General features: G+C 38.3%; 2 protein-coding genes across 2 annotated transcripts; both read left to right on the top strand.

The window, feature by feature from the left end:
• LOC146665211 (forkhead box protein P4-like) lies at positions 1-9,169 on the top strand. The gene is made up of 14 exons (XM_085412765.1): positions 1-132; positions 1,239-1,319; positions 1,765-1,879; positions 2,124-2,301; positions 2,753-2,857; positions 3,544-3,631; positions 4,593-4,724; positions 5,459-5,642; positions 5,734-5,804; positions 7,063-7,164; positions 7,272-7,393; positions 7,993-8,062; positions 8,147-8,277; positions 8,368-9,169. Exons 1-14 carry the CDS (start codon positions 1-3, stop codon positions 8,495-8,497), a joined length of 1,641 nt encoding a protein of 546 aa, XP_085268891.1. The 3' UTR covers positions 8,498-9,169.
• Positions 9,170-11,265: 2,096 nt separating this feature from the next.
• Positions 11,266-17,863, top strand: LOC146665210 (uncharacterized). The gene is made up of 4 exons (XM_085411102.1): positions 11,266-11,502; positions 12,017-12,106; positions 12,362-12,598; positions 16,648-17,863. The coding sequence occupies exons 1-4, from the start codon at positions 11,442-11,444 to the stop codon at positions 16,917-16,919; spliced, it is 660 nt and encodes a 219-aa protein (XP_085267228.1). The 5' UTR covers positions 11,266-11,441; the 3' UTR covers positions 16,920-17,863.
• Positions 17,864-18,697: the final 834 nt, after the last annotated feature.

Below are 18,697 nucleotides of genomic sequence, written 5' to 3'. Positions count from 1 at the left end.
ATGTTGTCCTTCCTCTTCTTCTTTGAGGTCTTTCTTGCTATGATGGCCCCTCAGCAGATTCAGCAGTTTCTGGCTCCCAGCCAGCTGCAGGCTCTGATCCACCAGAAGCAGCAAGCCCTTCTGCTTCATCAGGTATTTGCACAGTTAACATATATACATGTCAGGGTGGTGGTGTTTGATAAACATGACTTACATAACACAGCAAAGTTTGTAAATTGGCTACTATATTTGTTTATTTATTATTTGCATATACATATAATTATTATGATTGTTGTTAACTTAGCCTAGTTTACTAGCTAAGAGAAGTGACTTAGCTAGCAAGCGTTAAAAAACGACAAAACTCTTATCAATGGGAATTTATGACAATGAGAATACATTGTGGTTATAAGGTTAGATATTTGAGTTAATGTTACTGCAAAATGATTTAGACTGAGGCCGTGGTTAACATGAGCTTAATGCTATCAAGGTGAGCTAATTTGTAAGCTAGTCATTCCAAAGCAAACTGGTGTTTCAAAGTCAACCAATCAACCAATATGTATAATAATAATAATAATAATAATAATAATAATAATAATAATAATACAATAACACAGCAGCTTACTAAATGTTATAATACATATTTAACATTAGATAAAGTGCAAAAGTGCTAGTGCTAGCACATTATGACTTATACTAGGAGAACCAAAAGGTATAATTATTAAAAACGCTTCTGGATTTTAACTCAACCTTTTCACTTACCTAGACTTTCTCCACTAAGGTTTAACTCCATCTCATTAAAGAGAATGTATTAATTTTGGCTTAGTACCATCATATCACCAAGATGTCAGTATTTAAAATGGCAATGTTAGCCTATGACCCCTTTCTTCTGTGGTTTCTGTTGTTGTTGCTTTGTTGTTATTTATTCTCCTCTTGTAGCAGGGAAACAACAAAGAATCATGATTTTTATAAAGAGTTTGCCTGGGTTAAAGTGTTTTAATGCTTAAGCACGCAGTCTTTGAACAGGTTTAATATCAGACAGCCTATACCCAGCTAGTGTGTCTGTAAATCTCTATCTTCAGTAAAAAAAAACTTTTTGTCATTGTTTCCACCTTCTGTAATATACCAAATACTGAAATTGTACCACACACCTAAGATTGGCAACCATGAGGCAGCCTAAAATAAATAAAACAAACAAACATTTCTGCCAGTAGCAGTTATAAGTGTCTAAATGATCGTGATAATGCTACATTTTTTGATAGCATCACCTGAAAGAGTTCTACAAGAAGCAGCAACAACAGATTCAGCTGCTTCAGCAACAGTCCAGTAAGAAAATCAAAGAGGTAAGAGTCTCAGGCTACAATATTACACACCTATATATTTTTGGAGGATATCCTATTGTTGAAGATTGATACACATATAAAAAATAAATATTTATTACTTTTCCTTTCTCTGGTTGTAGAGATTAAAGTGAAATAATGAATGGATTTGGGCTTTTATTTTAAAAGAATTTTGACATCTGAGCTTGAACAGAAATAGTATGTGGATTTGGCCTTTTATTTTAAAATCATTTCAGCAACTGATAAAGTCATTAAACGTTATCATTAAATGGTGATATCACCTGACTTAAAATTACGCTCTTCCAGCCTTAAAAGCCCAGAATCGATATCTAAACGTCTACCAGATGTGACCCTTAATGGACTGACTGGTCTCACTCTGGTATGGCAAAAGAGAGTGAGGGCAGTGTTTACTACCTCAGTAGAAATGCTTTCTTTCCCCATCCTCCAGCTCTCCTCTCCCCAGCTCGTCTTCCAGCAGCTCATCCAACTCCAGCAGCAGCAGCAACAGCAGCAGCTCCTCCGGGCGCACAGACCAGCGCTGTCCTCTCCCGCTCTCTCTCCAGGTCACTCCTCTTTACATCTATTTCCAAAAGTTATACATTAAAAAAAAGTTTCTTCAAATCAACTCTTTCATTTTGTGCATACTATGTGTTTTAAGTCATCATTTCGAGATTGAAGGAACAGCAGGGGCTCTGTATAATTAATGTACACTGAATAACAAATGCTACATCGCTAGAAAAATACACCACAGCTACTTTGCTATTTGCAGCAGTATTGATAGACTTTGTGTTTTCAATCATCTTTTAGCTTGTCTCAGCCCTGCAAAGATGCAGCAAGTATGGAAAGAGCTCACAATTGGAATGACTGAAGATAAAACCACAATAAAAGAGAATCGAGAATCTTCCGCTGGCAAAATAATGTCAGCAAAAGTCCCAGGGAGACAAGCCGATGACCAGCAGTCTGCCTGTCCTCACAGAGCTGAGAGGTAAGAGCCGTCTGTTCTCGCTGTAAGCAGCAGGAGGGCTCAGGTGACACTGCCTTTTTTCTGTTAACATCAAAGACTTGTCATCTGTAGACATTTTTTTTTTCTCTCAAGGTGCGGGTGAGGAGATGTTTGCTTTTGAGACTTCACTTTTAATTCCCCTTGGGGACAATGTATTTTGTATTGTTTGTTTGCTTTGTGTTCTGCCACCTGAAGTGGATCAGCAAAGAAAAAGTTTACGTAACTGCAGTACACGTCCCGAATCAAAAGTAAATAGTTATCCTGTTTTTTGTGCTTTTTTTTTGTCAGTGCTCCCTGCCACCTCTCTCCTGTCATTTCTGCTACCTGAAAAGAAAACAAAACACTCTTATATCTGTTTTATTGCTGTTTTGTTGTTTGCCTGCTGTGGTTTCTTTAATCTTGACAGGCCCTTCTCTCTCTCTCTCTCGAGCAGCACTGTTAAAGGTGATCACGCTGCCAAACACGCCCTCTTCGGTCACGGCGTGTGTAATTGGCCCGGTTGTGAGTCAGTCTGTGAAAACTTCAGCCAGTTTATCAAGTAGGTTTAAACAATCTTCACACTTTTAATTTTTGACATATAGCAGTGAAAACAAAGCAGCAGAATAACTGGCATCTCTTAACCTCATCTTCAGATACTAATGGATAATATGTGAATTATGTAATCACATTTTTTTTAATGAAATGGATTACATTTGAAAAGACATAATTAGGTAATAGCTCCACTGTTATGGATTTGCTTTTTTCATTTTGATTACTTCTTTCAAACTTTACAATTTTAAAATTATGATATTGATCAGCTTACAGTTAAATATGTTAAATATTATGTTAGTTATGTTACTTTGTGAAAAACAAAAAATCTGGTTATTTAAAACTAAAATTAGAAATTAACACGATTTTATTGTTTGTGTTGCTTGTTTGTTTGTTTACTGTTCACTCAAAACCAAAACGAACATTGAGACATGAGAATAACAATATAAATAAACTTAAACTTTCTTTCTGCAAATATTGTAAAATCCTTTACTTCATAACCACACAGCTGATTTGAGTTTGATTTATTTTTGTTTAGATACTTACTGTTGTTGTTATAGCCCTTAACATTCACTTCATCATCAGTGTGGGTCTAAATGTTGTTTTATCCACAGTATTTGATAAGAGATAAAAGATTCTTCCTCTACTTCTACATTTAAAAAAAATCTCCTAACATATTTGCTCTATTTGTTTCAGGCACATAAGCAGTGAACACACTCTGGATGACAGAAGTACAGCCCAGTGCAGAGTCCAGATGCAGGTGGTTCAGCAGCTTGACCTTCAGGTAGGGACTCTTAACTTATAAGTATCACTGACAGAAAAGGAAGCAGCGATGCTTGAATTATGTCCGATTTATTGAAACTTGCACAGTGTTAAGATGTTCTCAAGGTCAACATTGATTTTATCATTTTATGTGCAATTTCCAACTGAGGTCTACAAACCAGAAGCACGAGTGTTCATAAATCCAGACTTAAAGTAGAGGAGCTAGAGCCTTTTCAGCAGTGTTTCAGCTGCCCACGTCTCTGTTGAAACTTATTGAAACTACTTATTCTTGCTTTCAGTTCTAGTTGAGCAGAGAACCCTAGCTTTTATACTTAATTGATTGTATTTGATGGTTTTTAGTATGTATTTGGTGACTGTTACGGATAAATGTGCATTTTGTATAACCTGTGCACTTTGGTGAGCTGAGTTCTTTTAAAATGTGCTGTAGGAATAAACTTTGACTTGACTTTCATAGCGTTCTTTCGGTGCTTCGCACGTTACAATAACCTCTAAATTGTTATGGATCATGTGGGGGATTAGTTGCTACGTCATCAAAATGTGTAATATTCTATAGACTGAATGATGAACTGAGATGATGATACAGTCATAATTTAAAACATGGGTGATACCTGATATTATGCATGAGATAAGAGGATTTTTCTGTATACTTTATATATGCCCAACCCAACCAAGAAAAAAAAAGTTTATATTTGGAGCAAGGCTTGTCTGCAGTCACTTCAAACAAGAAACACTTGATTAATTTCTCCAATGCTCGACTATCTAGAAACCTTTCTGTTTATGCTAAATCCTCATGCAACATTCAGCCCCTGCTGTGCTTTTCCTGGTGTTTGACACAGAACGAACGCTTTCTTCCAGAGATCTGTCAGGTTCACAGCCTTCCATTTCAATAACCTCTGTCTGGTGATTACAATGTGACACCATCCACTACAATTTCCGCTTCCTTTCTTCATCTCCACTTACAGCTCTGCAAAGAACGGCAGCGTCTGCAGGCAATGATGGCTCACCTGCATCTGCCATCTTTAGAAGCTCAATCGCTCTCGGCGCCTGCACAGTCGCCACAGTCCGACACGGCTGCTGACCCGTGCGGCCCGCAGGTAGGCAGCGTTCAGTAATAGCTGCGCGAACAACACAGGTCGAGTAAATGAGCCGTGATATTTACGGCGTTACGGGGGGGAAACTCCAAATATGTGGAGAAAACAGCACATCTGGCTTCACCCTCATCTCTTCTAGCGCTGATGAAGATACTGCCAGGCTGTAATTGACTTGTTGAACTTTTACAGTTGAATGAGTTGCAAAAGCAAGCTGACATTTCCTTAGGAACAAAAAAATCCCCAAAACACAGCACTGAGGCAATGCTATGTGTGATGAGGGTCCTGGTAAGAAATATTTTATCAAATTGAAACACAAATTCATTTTTTGAAAAAGTTTACAAAGCACCTTTTGACTATGGCTCTAATTTGATCTTTGCTCTTTTACTTTGCGGAGCCCTCGGTGCTTTTTCAAAGCGAGGACGCTAAATGTACAGAGCGCTTCCTCTCCTCTCTGTGTCCAGCTGTTGGCACAGACGTGCTGTGATAATGTGGGAGCTAATCATTTGTTAATCTTGCAAATATTGCGCCATAATCACAACACCCACCAAACAATTTCACCCTATAATTAACAATAATTGGCTTCCTCCTTATTGTGACATTAGAGGAATCACCTCTGAAGAGGCAAATCCAATCGCTCCGTTACGCCCTGTTATGAATCTCCCACTCTGTTTTGTTTCCCTGTCAGAGTGTTCGCTGCTCTCGATCCTTTGTTAACTTCATGCTTTTGTCACTCTCAGCTCACTTCAGTCACCAACAGCTTACCCTCGCTGAGACCATCAGACCCAGCCCAGGTGTCCCCTCGACCTCTAGATCCTGTTGGCACTCCATCCCAGGGGTGTGAGAAAGAGTTCCCCTCTCACACGTCAGGCGTTGGGCCAATCAGACGTCGTAATCACCCTCTGGTCTACTCGCTGTCTTCAGGTGACGTGTAACCTGGCCACTTGACACACAGCAGCTCATTCCAGATTTTTCACTTTGCTTTTTCTTTATTCTGCTTTTTTTCTTGTTTCAGAAAATGAATATGAGCTTTACAAAAACACTGATCTCAGACCACCTTTCACCTATGCCACACTGATTCGACAGGTATGACAGGTTTTTTTAAACTTTCTATTCGCCTTCTTTTATTTTGTATTTGCTGGTCCCGTATTAATGGATAAACAACGTTTTCATGGAATCTCTATGTTGCATATTGATTTGAATAACTTGATTCAAGTGATACAATTTTCAATCCGTGTTTGAAGTTTTTATCAAGTTAAATATGCATGTTTTCCTGTTGTTTTAGTAGTCAGCTGGTTTTAGAGCGTGAATATGGAAAAACTGACATGAGGTCTTTTTACAACTGATTAATAAGTAAAAATAGTTTACACATGACTCACTAGTTAACTGTAAGACAGAATAATGTTATAAAACAGAATAAAACATTTAATTTTCAATATTTTTATCCACCTGACATCAAAAAAATGTGCTTGTTTGTGTTTTTTCTTTTTATATCTTTTATATATTTAACCTCGGTTTGTATATGTAAGTTTAGAAATTTTGTTTTGTTTGTTTGTGTGTGTGTGTAAAAGATTGTATTAGGTTGATGTTTGTATATTAAATGTCATATATGTGTATGTAGTTAACCAATGCATTTACATTTTTGATGTCTCGTGTGGAGTCGCAGTGTGTTATATGTTGTTTTGCTGTTGCACAAAATGTAAAAACTGTGCAAGTACACTTTAACTACGTCGATAAAATAAGTGTGAAGAAGAATCATTAACTGAGTAAAAAAAACAGGATAGAAATGATTAAGCACAATAAAAAATACAATAAAGTAAGTAAATAAAAAGAAGGAAGTAATTGCCTACTTCAATTAAGAGTCCAATTAAAGGTCGGTTTTACATTTCTGTTTGGAGCTTGGAGTGTAAAAGTTCCCTCACCAAAGGCATTGCGTCCTGCGCTTTGGAGCAACTAACAGACTCATGCCAGAGAATCCGAGCAGTCATACAAGCTCATACTTTGTAACCACGTGAGACATCTAATAGATCACAGGGTGCTTCAAAAACATCTGGAAGCAGTAAATGTCAGGAGTCTCCTTCTGGTCCAGATACATGCTCACCTGCAGGGTTGTGAAATATCTGTAATTGATTTTTTTTAACATTTTCGTAGCATTAAAGCGTGAATCTTGATAGAAAAACATGCATCTGTTTCTATTATAGCATTATTTTTGCAGAATTGGCGATTCCTTAAATTTAAACAAACACAAAAGCCGTATCTTTGTTCCTTGCCTTCGATAAACTAGTGAAGGCTTTAATTTGATCCTGTATTGTGCTACAGTGTATTATTTCCTTTCCATCTACAGGCTATCATGGAAACATCAGACATGCAACTAACCCTCAACGAGATATACAACTGGTTCACAAGGACATTTGCTTATTTCCGACGCAACGCCGCCACTTGGAAGGTATTCCACCTGCAGATGATTAACTCTGTATCCCACTGTGTGTCATACCCGATGCATGCTGCATGCATTCAGAAATATCTTCCTCACTCTGATTTCATCTGGATCAGAATGCGGTTCGACACAACTTGAGCCTGCACAAGTGTTTCGTGCGCGTGGAGAATGTGAAAGGTGCGGTGTGGACTGTGGATGAGGTGGAATACCAGAGGAGGCGATCCCAGAAGATCACAGGGTACAGTAGATCCTCCTAGTTTATCGCAGTGCCGCCATCAGGGTATCTGTACATATTTCATAAATATAATGATAATTAATTACACAATAATCAAAATATCACATTTTAATCACAAAACACAGCTTTAGCATGAGTAACCACAAACTTCTGCTGTTTGTAAATTCACAAATTTATATTCAACCTTATGGTCTACAGTGCTAAGTATCATCTATATTATAAAAACCAAAAGGAAAGGTTTAGTTTCCTTATTTTAAAGACAGACATCTCTGCAGGTGATTTATTTAAAACAGCTGAAAATTGCTGTGAAATATAAGGCGCAATATTAATGGAGACAAAAGTTACATTTTTAGCATTTCCAGGAATCACGGCTTTGAAATTTAAGTTGAAATCAATCCATAAATTCCAATCTGATCGCTCTCCTATATCACTCAAATCCGACGATGTTGACTTTGAAAAAATTCTCAAAAATCTTTAGAATATGGATAAACGTGGTTGGAAAATTCAAAATTCCATTCAGTAGAGGCCCTTTACTCTTATTCATTTGTTAAATACATTATGAATTTTCATTGCTGTTATCTGTTATTTTCTATTATCTGCAGAAATCCATCACTGATGAAAAGTATTTCCTCCAGTGCAGGTTATGGAACCCTAATGAATTCTGGCTTGCAGGTGAGCCAATGCATTCTCAACGCAGGAGTGCTTACAGGTTGGGGGCATGGCCACTCTTTCATTTATGCTCACTTTTCTTTTCAGACCGCACTGGCAGAGGCGTCACTGCCAGGACTCAAGAAAGACAACGTAAGAGGAAATTCAAAGAGTGAAATACAAAGGAGCAGCATGGCTGACAGCCACAGAAACCAAAACTTCTCTCCTCGTGTCCAGACGTGAGTTTAGCTTTGATATAAAATTCGCTCCAAAAAAATTTAGCGATATAACTCTGAAGTTTGATGTCTTTTCTATTTAACCTCTTACAGGCCGCTTTTCCTTGAAGACAAAGAGCTGAAGGTGAATGACCAAGGATGTCTGATACAGACAGTGAAACCAGTCAGCCTGCAGCCAGACATGAGTGAAAATGATGGAGGGCATTTGTTTGACCTTGAATGACTCTTTTATTGTTAAGAAAAGCAGTAAAATCAGCATTAAAACAATTTAGAATATTTTCTATTCATCAGCAAATGTAATAAAGTAAATTTAGCTTTGAGACAGATTATAGCAGCCTCAATTTCTCCTCAATTTCAGTCAAACAGCAAAAGAAAGCAGAATATAGTGCCACTTGTGGTCTCTGTGCTGGGAATACTTTTATCAAATATTTAAATATTGGACTATATATCTTAATAACAGTTATTATTCAAATATCAAACAGACATGTAACAAGTTGAGCATTTAAAGGTGACCGAGATTAGTCGCATTTCTTAGGATAATAGTATTTTTTGTTTGTTTGTTTGTTTTGTTTGACTTTCTAACGGACATCTTGCCAAGAAAATGGCAACAATTTAGAACAATTTGTGATTTTTCACCAAAAACAACCCGTACGCTTTTGTATTAATTATTTATGATGATAGAAAATGTTTGTTGATAATGTTTGTTAATAGTTTGTGTCTCAAAGACACTTTTAAATAACTGAAAAGCATTCGTTGTGCACTGTTTCTTCTGTTTTCTCTGTTGTGATTATTGATAGAAAATATGGGATTTTCACAGGTCAGTTTTTTTTTTTAAATGAGGGTCTGTATACTGAAATAAAGGTTCTGTTTTTGTTATTGAGAACACGGTCTGTATAATGTGTGTAAAGATGTGTCAGTCTGTAGGCTTGTGTCCAACATTTAACAATAAAAATATATATAATAGTTTAATGTTGTATTTATAAGGCTGTGCAACATTATGCTTTTTCCTTCAGTTATCAACTTGCATACTTAAAAATGTAACACCCATGCGTCGGGTATTTTTAATGCTGATTTATACAAAGTTTAAAAAAAGGCAAATTTGTAGTGTCATGTTTGGATTTGTTTGACATGGTGCATGTACTTGTAACCTAAACACTGTGAGGTTTCTCCAAACCATTGTTTCAAAAAATGGCTGCAGCCCCTGTCAGTACAATCATAACATTTTAACATTACACTTTAATTTTTACATAAATTTCACAGTACTGCTAACTGTTTCAAAATTAGATAAAGCTAATTAAATTTCCATAAAGACAGTAAAATAACTTCTGCATTCACTTTCATCATGCTACCATACCCTGAAATAAGTGTTTTCTATATTACTATATGAATATATTATATTATATTTCTAAAGATCACCGATAAGAGGTCTCAGCTACAATCCCTGTTAAATTATTAGAAATTAAAATAATAAAATAAACACTCCCAACATTGTGTCATCAACTGATACACACCCTGAAGTGAAGCTGTGACTGTAGACTTCACAACCAAACACAGAACAAAAGGTTTTTCAGCTCCCTGTTTTGACTATTGTCAGTAATTGTCTTTGCTGATAACATGTTAGCTTTAGGTTTGCTGTTCCTTCTCAGGTCTTGCTTTGATTTGCTGTCAGCCTATTAGATGACATTTTCTTCTGATTGCCTCCGTGCCGTGTGCGTACTGACTGAAAGTTAGCATGGTGCTAGACAACTTCAACAGCTTCACTTATGTGTTGCTTTGATGTGCCATATACTCACTGCGAGGCGGGCCAGTCAGCATGTTTTTTAATGTAGCACTTTTGACAGCACTTAATCAACAGCCCCTCCAAAAAGGCCGGTCTCTGTTCATCTTCTCATCAGTGGGTAATAATGATGCTGCCGCACATGTGCTCGTTCTGTTCGCGACGTTCTCTTCTGCGGGAAAAACAATATCTCCACATGCAAAGATTTAAATGTATTTAAACTACTTATTACTGATTTCATCTTTTAAATCCAACGATGCAATGATGTGGCAAATCTTTACATACCAGAAACTGTCAAGCTCAATTTTCAAGTCAAGTTTAAGCAATTTGTTTTTATTTTAGTCTAAATTGATCTTGTGAGCCAGAAATGTAAAATCTTTGGAATGTCTGAATTTTAAAAAGTTTTCTTTTGGTGTGAAAAGAAAAAGTAAAAGGATATTCTCAAAATGAATCTAATTAACCATCTCTTAACAAATAAGTTAAACAGCTGAAAAAAAAAATCACCATTCAGAAATGATGCCAGACATTTACACACTGATTTTACACACTGATTGCATCTAAAGTCATTAAAAAGAAACTTAACGTCATAAAAATGTTCTGAGCAGGTTCTTGGCTTAACCACCTTATTGGTAATTATTAAAACCCCTGGTCCTGATGAAATGAATGATTCGAGATTAAAAAAGAAAAACAAAGCTGGCAGCTTTAACGCTCTGTTTCTCCACAGAAGCTCTTAGGATTAAAACAAGCATGTCAGGCTCAGGACTGAATGTTGGCTCGTCAATGACAAATGTTGACTTTTTACTCTGTTCTTTTTACATTTTAAGGTATTTGAACAATTGTGAAAGGCAAACAGAGTAATGCACAAAACAGGAAAATATCCTGCTTTATGGCACACATAAAAATATGACTTTTCTTGAAATTAGTGGCATCTTCTCATCTCACATGGGAAATATTACTATGTTATGCATACTAAAAGCTAGACAGCAGACAACTTTTATCGGTTTGGCTTGTGTGAGAAAGAGGGAAGAGAACATACACAATATTCAGCTGACACACTCATGGGGTATGTGTCTCCATTGTGTTAGGTGACTAAAAGCAGAACAGAGAAAGCAACTTGAAGTCACTCAGCAAGGCCTCGGCCTTCTTTGTGCTCTGTGATCAGCAATGTTTGGCACAGCCGCTCTGTTGGGAAGGGGATTGTTATTAACTCACAACAAAACACACACACAAAGAGCATAGCTAAAAGCCTCCTGAGCGGTGACTCATGTCGGCATGTTGGGTGTTGGTGGAGGTTTCCTGACCCTTTGGTGTGGACAGAAGCCAGAGGGTGAAGGAGGAGATCGAGTGAACAAAGCGTAAGAAGGATCCTGAGCAGTCATGTACACCAGACATGTTACCAGGAGAGCACTTATCTGTGGATGGGGAGGAGCAAAAAACAAGCCAGACTAAAGGTAAGTGCAGATGATGTGATGTAAAAACAAATAATTCCAGTAACTTAGAGTTATGTTAATAGGATTAAGGACGGATTATTTGATGGACATTGACAAAAGTCTCGCTCTTTTTCCTAATTAGCATATGTAAACAATGGTGTCATTTTTAAGAAATCACGAGAAATGGGTGGGTGTGAGGGTGGAGGTGCAAGATTTTATAGGTTTTCTCAACCAATACAGAAACAAGGACCAACATTTGGTTCCTCTGTTCACTATTTGTAAGGATTTCTATTTTTCCGTATTTAAAGGTTTTAGTGTTTCTCCACAACAAAATGGGCAAAGGGTCAAAAGCTTTTTGGACACAATAAAGCAACATGGGACAGCAATAAGAGCTCGCAACTTAAGAGGTTTCCATTATATTTGTTAAATATCGCAATATTCTGGCAAATATATAAGAGCTGAGTGCATTCACGATAGAGCTTCTTGCCTTTTTACCAACTCAACATCTAACTTGTCTTTCTTTTTGTGTCTCAAGGTAGCACGTCTCTAAAATCAGCCCAGGAAATCCTTTCAGTGGGTGACCCTGTTAGCAGAGGAAATACCATCACCACTGATCTTATCAGCTGTAAGTGGAAACAAAGAGACCTGCGAAGCATTATTAATACAGTTACAAAAATTTATTGTTACTCTGACTGATCAGGTTATTTAGAAGGTGTAAACTAAGAAATTTCCTCTTTAATTCACATTGTAATTAATCATTGAAATACTTAATCAAATTATAACTAATGATAAAGACAGACATATAACAACATGTGCCAGAAAACTGTTTCATCCGGCATTTAGTTGCAACAATCTCACGAGCTGATCCTTCCATTTCCAGCTCAGCCTCTGCCTGCTGTTTCTCCACCAGCAGAGGCCTCACAGGAGGCAGCAGCATTTAAGAAACGTACATATGACCACCAGCAGAAGCCCGAGTGTCCACGGTGTGGCCTCACAGCTCCAGATGACAGACTGCCGGGCTCCAGGTTGTCAGTGCACAGCGGCAGCAGGAGCAGTAAAAGGAGAAAGGAGACAGGTGCTGCGGCTGGATCACACCAAACTGCGGCTACACCTGCTGGTAAGTTCTACAGTATGACTTGATTTACATAATGTAAAGAACAATGACGATGTGAACAGAAAGTACAAACTGTAACGTTTATTTTGATGCACACAGTAAGCAATTTTAATACGCTAGCAGATCAATGTTCCTTTCCAAGACAAGGCAAGTTCTGTATTTCAGGACTAAGACAATAATAACTGTGATATTAACATACACAATATCAAAAGTTATTACATAGTAAAAATATTCTTTTTTTTTTCTATATTACTGCTTCTATATGGTTATATTGTGACATCTGTCTGTTCTCACTTTTAATCTGAGGAATTGATTAAGCTAATAAACTGAGAACATACAGTTAAGTCAGGAAGAGTTTGATAGACACAATATACAGGGTGGGCCATTTATGGATACACCGTAATAACATGGGAATGGTTGGTGATATTAAAGTCCTGTTTGTGGCACATTAGTATATGTGAGGGGGCAAACTCCCCAAGATGGGTGGTGACCATGGTGCCCATTTAGAAGTCGGCCATCTTGGATACAACTTTTGTTTTTTCAATAGGGAGAGGGCCATGTGACACATCAAACTTATTGGTAATGTCACAAGAAAAACAATGGTGTGCTTGGTTTCAACGTAACTTTATTCTTTCATGAGTTATTTACAAGTTTCTGACCACTTATAAAATGTGTTCAATGTGCTGCCCATTGTGTTGGATTGTCAATGCAACCCTCTTCTCCCACTCTTCACACACCGATAGCAACACCGCAGGAGAAATGCCAGCACAGACATCCAGTATCCGTAGTTTCAGGTGCTGCACGTCTCGTATCTTCACACCATAGACAATTGCCTTCAGATGACCCCAAAGATAAAAGTCTAAGGAGGTCAGACTGGGAGACCTTGGGGGCCATTCAACTGACCCATGACGACCAATCCACTTTCCAGGAAACTGTTCATCTAGGAATGCTCGGACCTGGCACCCATAATGTGGTGGTGCATCATCTTGCTGGAAAAACTCAGGGAACGTGCCAGCTTCAGTGCATAAAGAGGGAAACACATCATCATGTAGCAATTTCAAATATCCAGTGGCCTTGAGGCTTCCATTGATGAGGAATGGACCCACTATCGTTGTACCCCATATACCACACCAAACCATCACTTTTGTTGTTCCAACAGTCTTGGAGGGATCCATCCAATGTGGGTTAGTGTCAGATCAATAGCGGTGGTTTTGTTTGTTAACTTCACCATTCACATAAAAGTTTGCCTCATCACTGAACACAATCTTCTGCGTGAACTGAGGGTCCTGTTCCAATTTTTGTTTTGCCCATTCTGCAAATTCTGTGCGCCGATCTGGGTCATCCTTGTTGAGATGCTGCAGTAGCTGGAGTTTGTAAGGGTGCCATTTGTGAGTAGCTAATATCCGCCGAAGGGATGTTCGACTAATGCCACTCTCAGTGACATGCGGCGAGTGCTACGCTGTGGGCTCTTGCTGAATGAAGCAAGGACAGCCACTGATGTTTCTTCATTAGTGACAGTTTTCTTGTGTCCACATTTTGGCAAATCCAACACTGAACCAGTTTCACGAAACTTAGCAAGCAGTTTGCTAACTGTAGCATGGGAGATGGGTGGTCTCGTAGGGTGTCTTGCATTGAAATCTGCTGCAATGACCCGGTTACTGCGTTCACCAGATATCAACACAATTTCGATCCGCTCCTCACGTGTTAACCTCTTCGACATGTCAATGGCTGTGAACAAAGAGAAACTTGTAAATAACTCATGAAAGAATAAAGTTACATTGAAACCAAGCGCACCATTGTTTTTCTTGTGACATTACCAATAAATGGCCACCATGGTCACCACCCATCTTGAGGAGTTTGCCCCCTCACATATACTAATGTGCCACAAACAGGACTTTAATATCACCAACCATTCCCATGTTATTACGGTGTATCCATATAAATGGCCCACCCTGTATATAAACTTTATTTACTTACCTACTTACTATTACCAAGTGAGTATTCACTCACCCATCCAAATGATTAAATTCACCTGTAACCCTCCATGGTCACAGGAAGTGTTGGTCAAGTTACTTGAAAATAGTAATTAGTTACTGATTACTTCTCCCAGAAAGTGATCCCCTTACTTTACTGATTACTTATTTTCTAAAGTAATTAGTTACTTTATTACTCAGTTACTTTTTAAAAACATGATACGCAACCGGAATACTTTATAGACCTTTCAGTCCAGTTCTATTTGTTTCTGCATAATCCATCATATAAAATGTAATCAAATGAAAAAGTCTGTTTTTAAAACTTGTTTTATTAGTTTTAATCTTTTAACTTTATGCATATTACATCAAGCAAAAATTAAATTATACAAAACATCCTTTGACTGGAAGAAACTTGTTTAACATTTAAACCTATTTTCTGTATATTCCAGCATCTAAAATAAAATAATTTTTTGTGTTTACACTCATTCTTTCAAATAGATGCAAGTAAAACACACCAAAAAATAAATAAAATCAAAGATTCAGCAGCACTAAGTCTATTTTCACCTGTTTAGCAGGAGTGGGGCCAGTGGAGGTTTGCCAGGTGCTACAACAGTCATGTCAGTGGGAGGATCCGGGGCTTTCTCTATGAATTTCACATTCAGCGTGCTAGGTGCTTGCTCAGATTTGAAGTTTAATTTTTCGCTGCAGAAAGAGGTTTTCTTCCCACGTGTACAGCCGACGATAATGTTTTTGTCATTTTTTTGACAAAAGCATTTTTGCTTACATAAGTAAGAGTAATCTAATTAGTTTTTTGCAATAATAATACTTTGCTCATTACTTGAAAAAAGTAATCAGACTCCCAGTCTCTGGTCACAGGTGTATAAAGTCAAACAGCTAGGTATGCAGACTGCGTCTACAAACATTTGTGAAAGAATGGCTCGCTCTAAGAAGCTCTTAATGTTTAAGCACCTTTGTTTGGGATGATTTAAGAGTGGAGCCAGGCCTTCTCATCCAGCATCAGTGTCTGACCTCACAAATACAGTGAAGAACGAAAGAATGGCCCAAAATTCCCATAAACCCTCTCCTAAACCTTGTGGACAGCCTTCCCAGTGGAGTTGAAGCTGTTATAGCTGCAAAGGGTGGGCCTACATCACATTAAACCCTATGGTTGAAGAAAGGGATGGCAGTCAGGTTCATATGTGTGTGAAGGCAGCTGAGTGAATACTTTTGGCAATATAGCTTACATTCAAATGAGTTACCAAAGAAGATAAAAGTGACTCTTTCTATACAAATTTAGCTGTTTCAAGTTTTGCTGAAAGGCTTTGAAGCTGCACTTTCTCTTGTTTTCTCCAAGTGTGCAATGGGCCACTCCTTGTTTATCATTGTGTTCATGTTGTTATCTCTATGAAGTTACTCATTAAATCAATACAGTAGCCACAGATAATGCTCCGTTTTCATCTACGCACAAGTATTACCGTGAGTTATAGGTGGGGGGTGTATAATTCGGGCGGCTAAGCAGGAAAACGCTCAACCCCACTCCCCAGGGAATTCTGCCGCCTCCTTTTCATTTATTTCCTTCAGTAAACAGGATAAAACAGCTTGATTTGCATGATATCACATGCTATCCAGTCCGTGTGAGGATGAAAACATTAGCTTCGTAACAATACAACTGTTGGGATCGCGAGAGACGCCCTGTAACCCACTGGTGGGGTTAATGTATGCAATTTCATCTGCACCTAATTTAGGAAGCGGCACAATTATCATGTGACAGCTCCTTCCTAGTTGTTGTTCATCACTGGAAGCCCTCTGCGGCCTTTTTTATTTTCCCATGAGGACTGAACAAAGCTCTGTGATTAAGTAAACACAATCACACTTGATCATTGCAGCACAATAGTTTATCTTTCAACTTTCAGCTGCCACTGCAAACAAACATGTGAGAGATTAATTTAGGGTTAATAGAGTCGTTAATCCCAGTTTGTGATGGGATGCGGCAAGCTCTTAGAACACAACATGTTTGACCTCACGTGATGAACGTTGCTGAATCTGTTTTGTGTCTGATTTTGCGTGTGTTCTTTGCAGACACGTGCTTTCACCTGCTGCTGGCGTGCCTGTGGTGCCACTGCTCCGTGCTGCTCCTGGGTCTCCTGGAGGCTTGCTCATCATGCCTTCACGCCCTCTGCTCCTCCTGCTGCCACGCGTGCACCCGCTGCTGTTCAGCCGTTCAGGAGGTTCCCATGGAGGAGCTCACCTGCCATGCCCACTGCCACTCCGTCTTGTTCAAGTCCTGCTGCGAGCCAACCGAGTGTCTCGAGTTTTGTCTGGAGTGTTGCGAAATCTGCCATCGCGGCTAGGACACTAAAGACTGTGGGCCAATAAGAGAAAGTAACACTAATGTTGGATTTATTAGTATACTGATGTTGGTTTTGATTAACTATCATTTTATTAACCGTGATGTAAACAGATGAGTAAATGTGAGATGTGATGAGTCAATATTTTTTCTCTGATTTGATGCTGCTTGTCTTAAGCGAATGAAATGTTCTTGGTATGCCAGATAAAAAAACAAAACAACGACAACAGTTGTGCAATTGGGAAAAAACAACAGTAAAAATGGGTTTCTTCGTGATATATTAGAAGTTGAATCAATGAAAAAGACCCAAGAGTCCTTTAGCTTAGGCTGGCATAAAGACTGAAATTTAGGGGACACCAGCATGGCTGCTGGCCACATTTAAAAGGGAACTCCTTCAACGACTTTGTACAGATCTTGGAGACTACCACTGCCGGTGTTGGAGTTGTAACTAATGCAATACATTACACATAACCTTTCCTTAAAGCTGCATTACTTTTATGTTGCCTAGTCCTTGCTGTAGGAAGTAATGTGTTACACTAGTCGTTACATTACTCTCCTAATTCTTTGTAAAATGACATGACGCATGTTGCAACATAACGACAAGTTAACAATATAAACCGCACACTAACACAAACACACCAACACCAATCCTAATAAGGACCGAGATACAACAACAGAAAGCAAAGTTGAAAACCAGCCCAAAGGACACTTCAGAGCGATCCCCGAAGCGAGTCTGTTTTAGAAACATGAACAGGTAGAAAGAAGTCTTTAACATCCTGCTGGGTTTTTTTTTTTTGCTAGCTTTGTGTTAACATCCGGTCTGCAGCAGGTTGCAAAGACCTGAAGTTCTTGTATCAATATTTTTGCTGCTGTTTCTGTCCTGAACTCAGTTTGCATGTCCCTAATGCTCTTATCCTTTCTTGAAATAAAAATAAAATCCATGTTCATATCTCCACTCCTCAAAGTTGTAGACTACTCCACCATTTTGACCTCCTGCACCCAAAATGAAATTGACTGTAGCACTAGTTCAGATAACTGAAGGACATTTGTAATGCAAGTAACAACATCATTTTAACTGTAATATAATAGCTTAATATTGTTACTGAGAACTGCAATGTCATTACAGTAAGCAGTTACTGACCTGTTAGCTACTACTAGCACAGCATAATATAATTTCTGACCAAACTTGGTCGACGGCACAGGTCATGAAATTAAAATGACAGAATGCCTGATTCGCTTTGAGAGACGGCGCTTCTTTCCAAAGAAACTGTACAGTGTTAGTCCGACAGTGTTATAGCAGCGCAAACCACAAGGGCTCACCAAATTCTACAATATGAGATGAGGAAATAGTTAGCTTAGCTTGGGAGAGGGACCGCTATCTTTGCTCTATCTGAGACATATCCAACACACACCCTCAACCAAATGTATGGCAGCAATTCATTGCATGTATACACGGTCAACACAAAGTTCAAGCCTAGCATCAGAGTAAGGAACAGAGGTGATTTGAGTGGCTTTGAACTTGGCATGGTTCTTAATGCCAAAAGATCTTGTATTACTGCTGATTTACTGTGATTTTTCCCATGCAACCACTTCTACAATTTAGAAAATTATCTGAAAAAGAGAAAATCTCCATTTGCTGTTTGTGCATTGTGAAAAACGTGAAAAATGGCCACACATGCTTTAAGTTGATGGGAAGGAAACAGGAACTTGTTAACTCCTTGTTACAACAAAGGTATGCAAAAGAGCATCTTTGAATACATAACACGTTGAACCTTAATCACA

The sequence above is a fragment of the Rhamphochromis longiceps genome, linkage group LG7 (genome assembly GCF_057381845.1).
Source record: "Rhamphochromis longiceps isolate RC_006_pf linkage group LG7, R_longiceps_female_GT1.1, whole genome shotgun sequence".
Lineage (NCBI taxonomy): Eukaryota > Metazoa > Chordata > Actinopteri > Cichliformes > Cichlidae > Rhamphochromis > Rhamphochromis longiceps.
The sequence above is the reverse complement of the archived record's forward strand: the minus strand, read 5'-3'. Positions and strand labels throughout refer to the sequence as shown.

Excerpts from the sequence above, each read along its gene's own strand:
- LOC146665211 (XM_085412765.1), top strand. The coding sequence starts at position 1 with ATGTTGTCCTTCCTCTTCTTCTTTGAGGTCTTTCTTGCTATGATGGCC. Across the intron at positions 1,880-2,123 it reads CTCTCCCGCTCTCTCTCCAG|CTTGTCTCAGCCCTGCAAAG; the intron begins GTCACTCCTCTT and ends ATCATCTTTTAG. Across the intron at positions 5,643-5,733 it reads GGTCTACTCGCTGTCTTCAG|AAAATGAATATGAGCTTTAC; the intron begins GTGACGTGTAAC and ends TTCTTGTTTCAG.
- LOC146665210 (XM_085411102.1), top strand. The coding sequence starts at position 11,442 with ATGTTACCAGGAGAGCACTTATCTGTGGATGGGGAGGAGCAAAAAACA. Across the intron at positions 11,503-12,016 it reads AAAAACAAGCCAGACTAAAG|GTAGCACGTCTCTAAAATCA; the intron begins GTAAGTGCAGAT and ends TTGTGTCTCAAG. Across the intron at positions 12,599-16,647 it reads AACTGCGGCTACACCTGCTG|ACACGTGCTTTCACCTGCTG; the intron begins GTAAGTTCTACA and ends TGTTCTTTGCAG.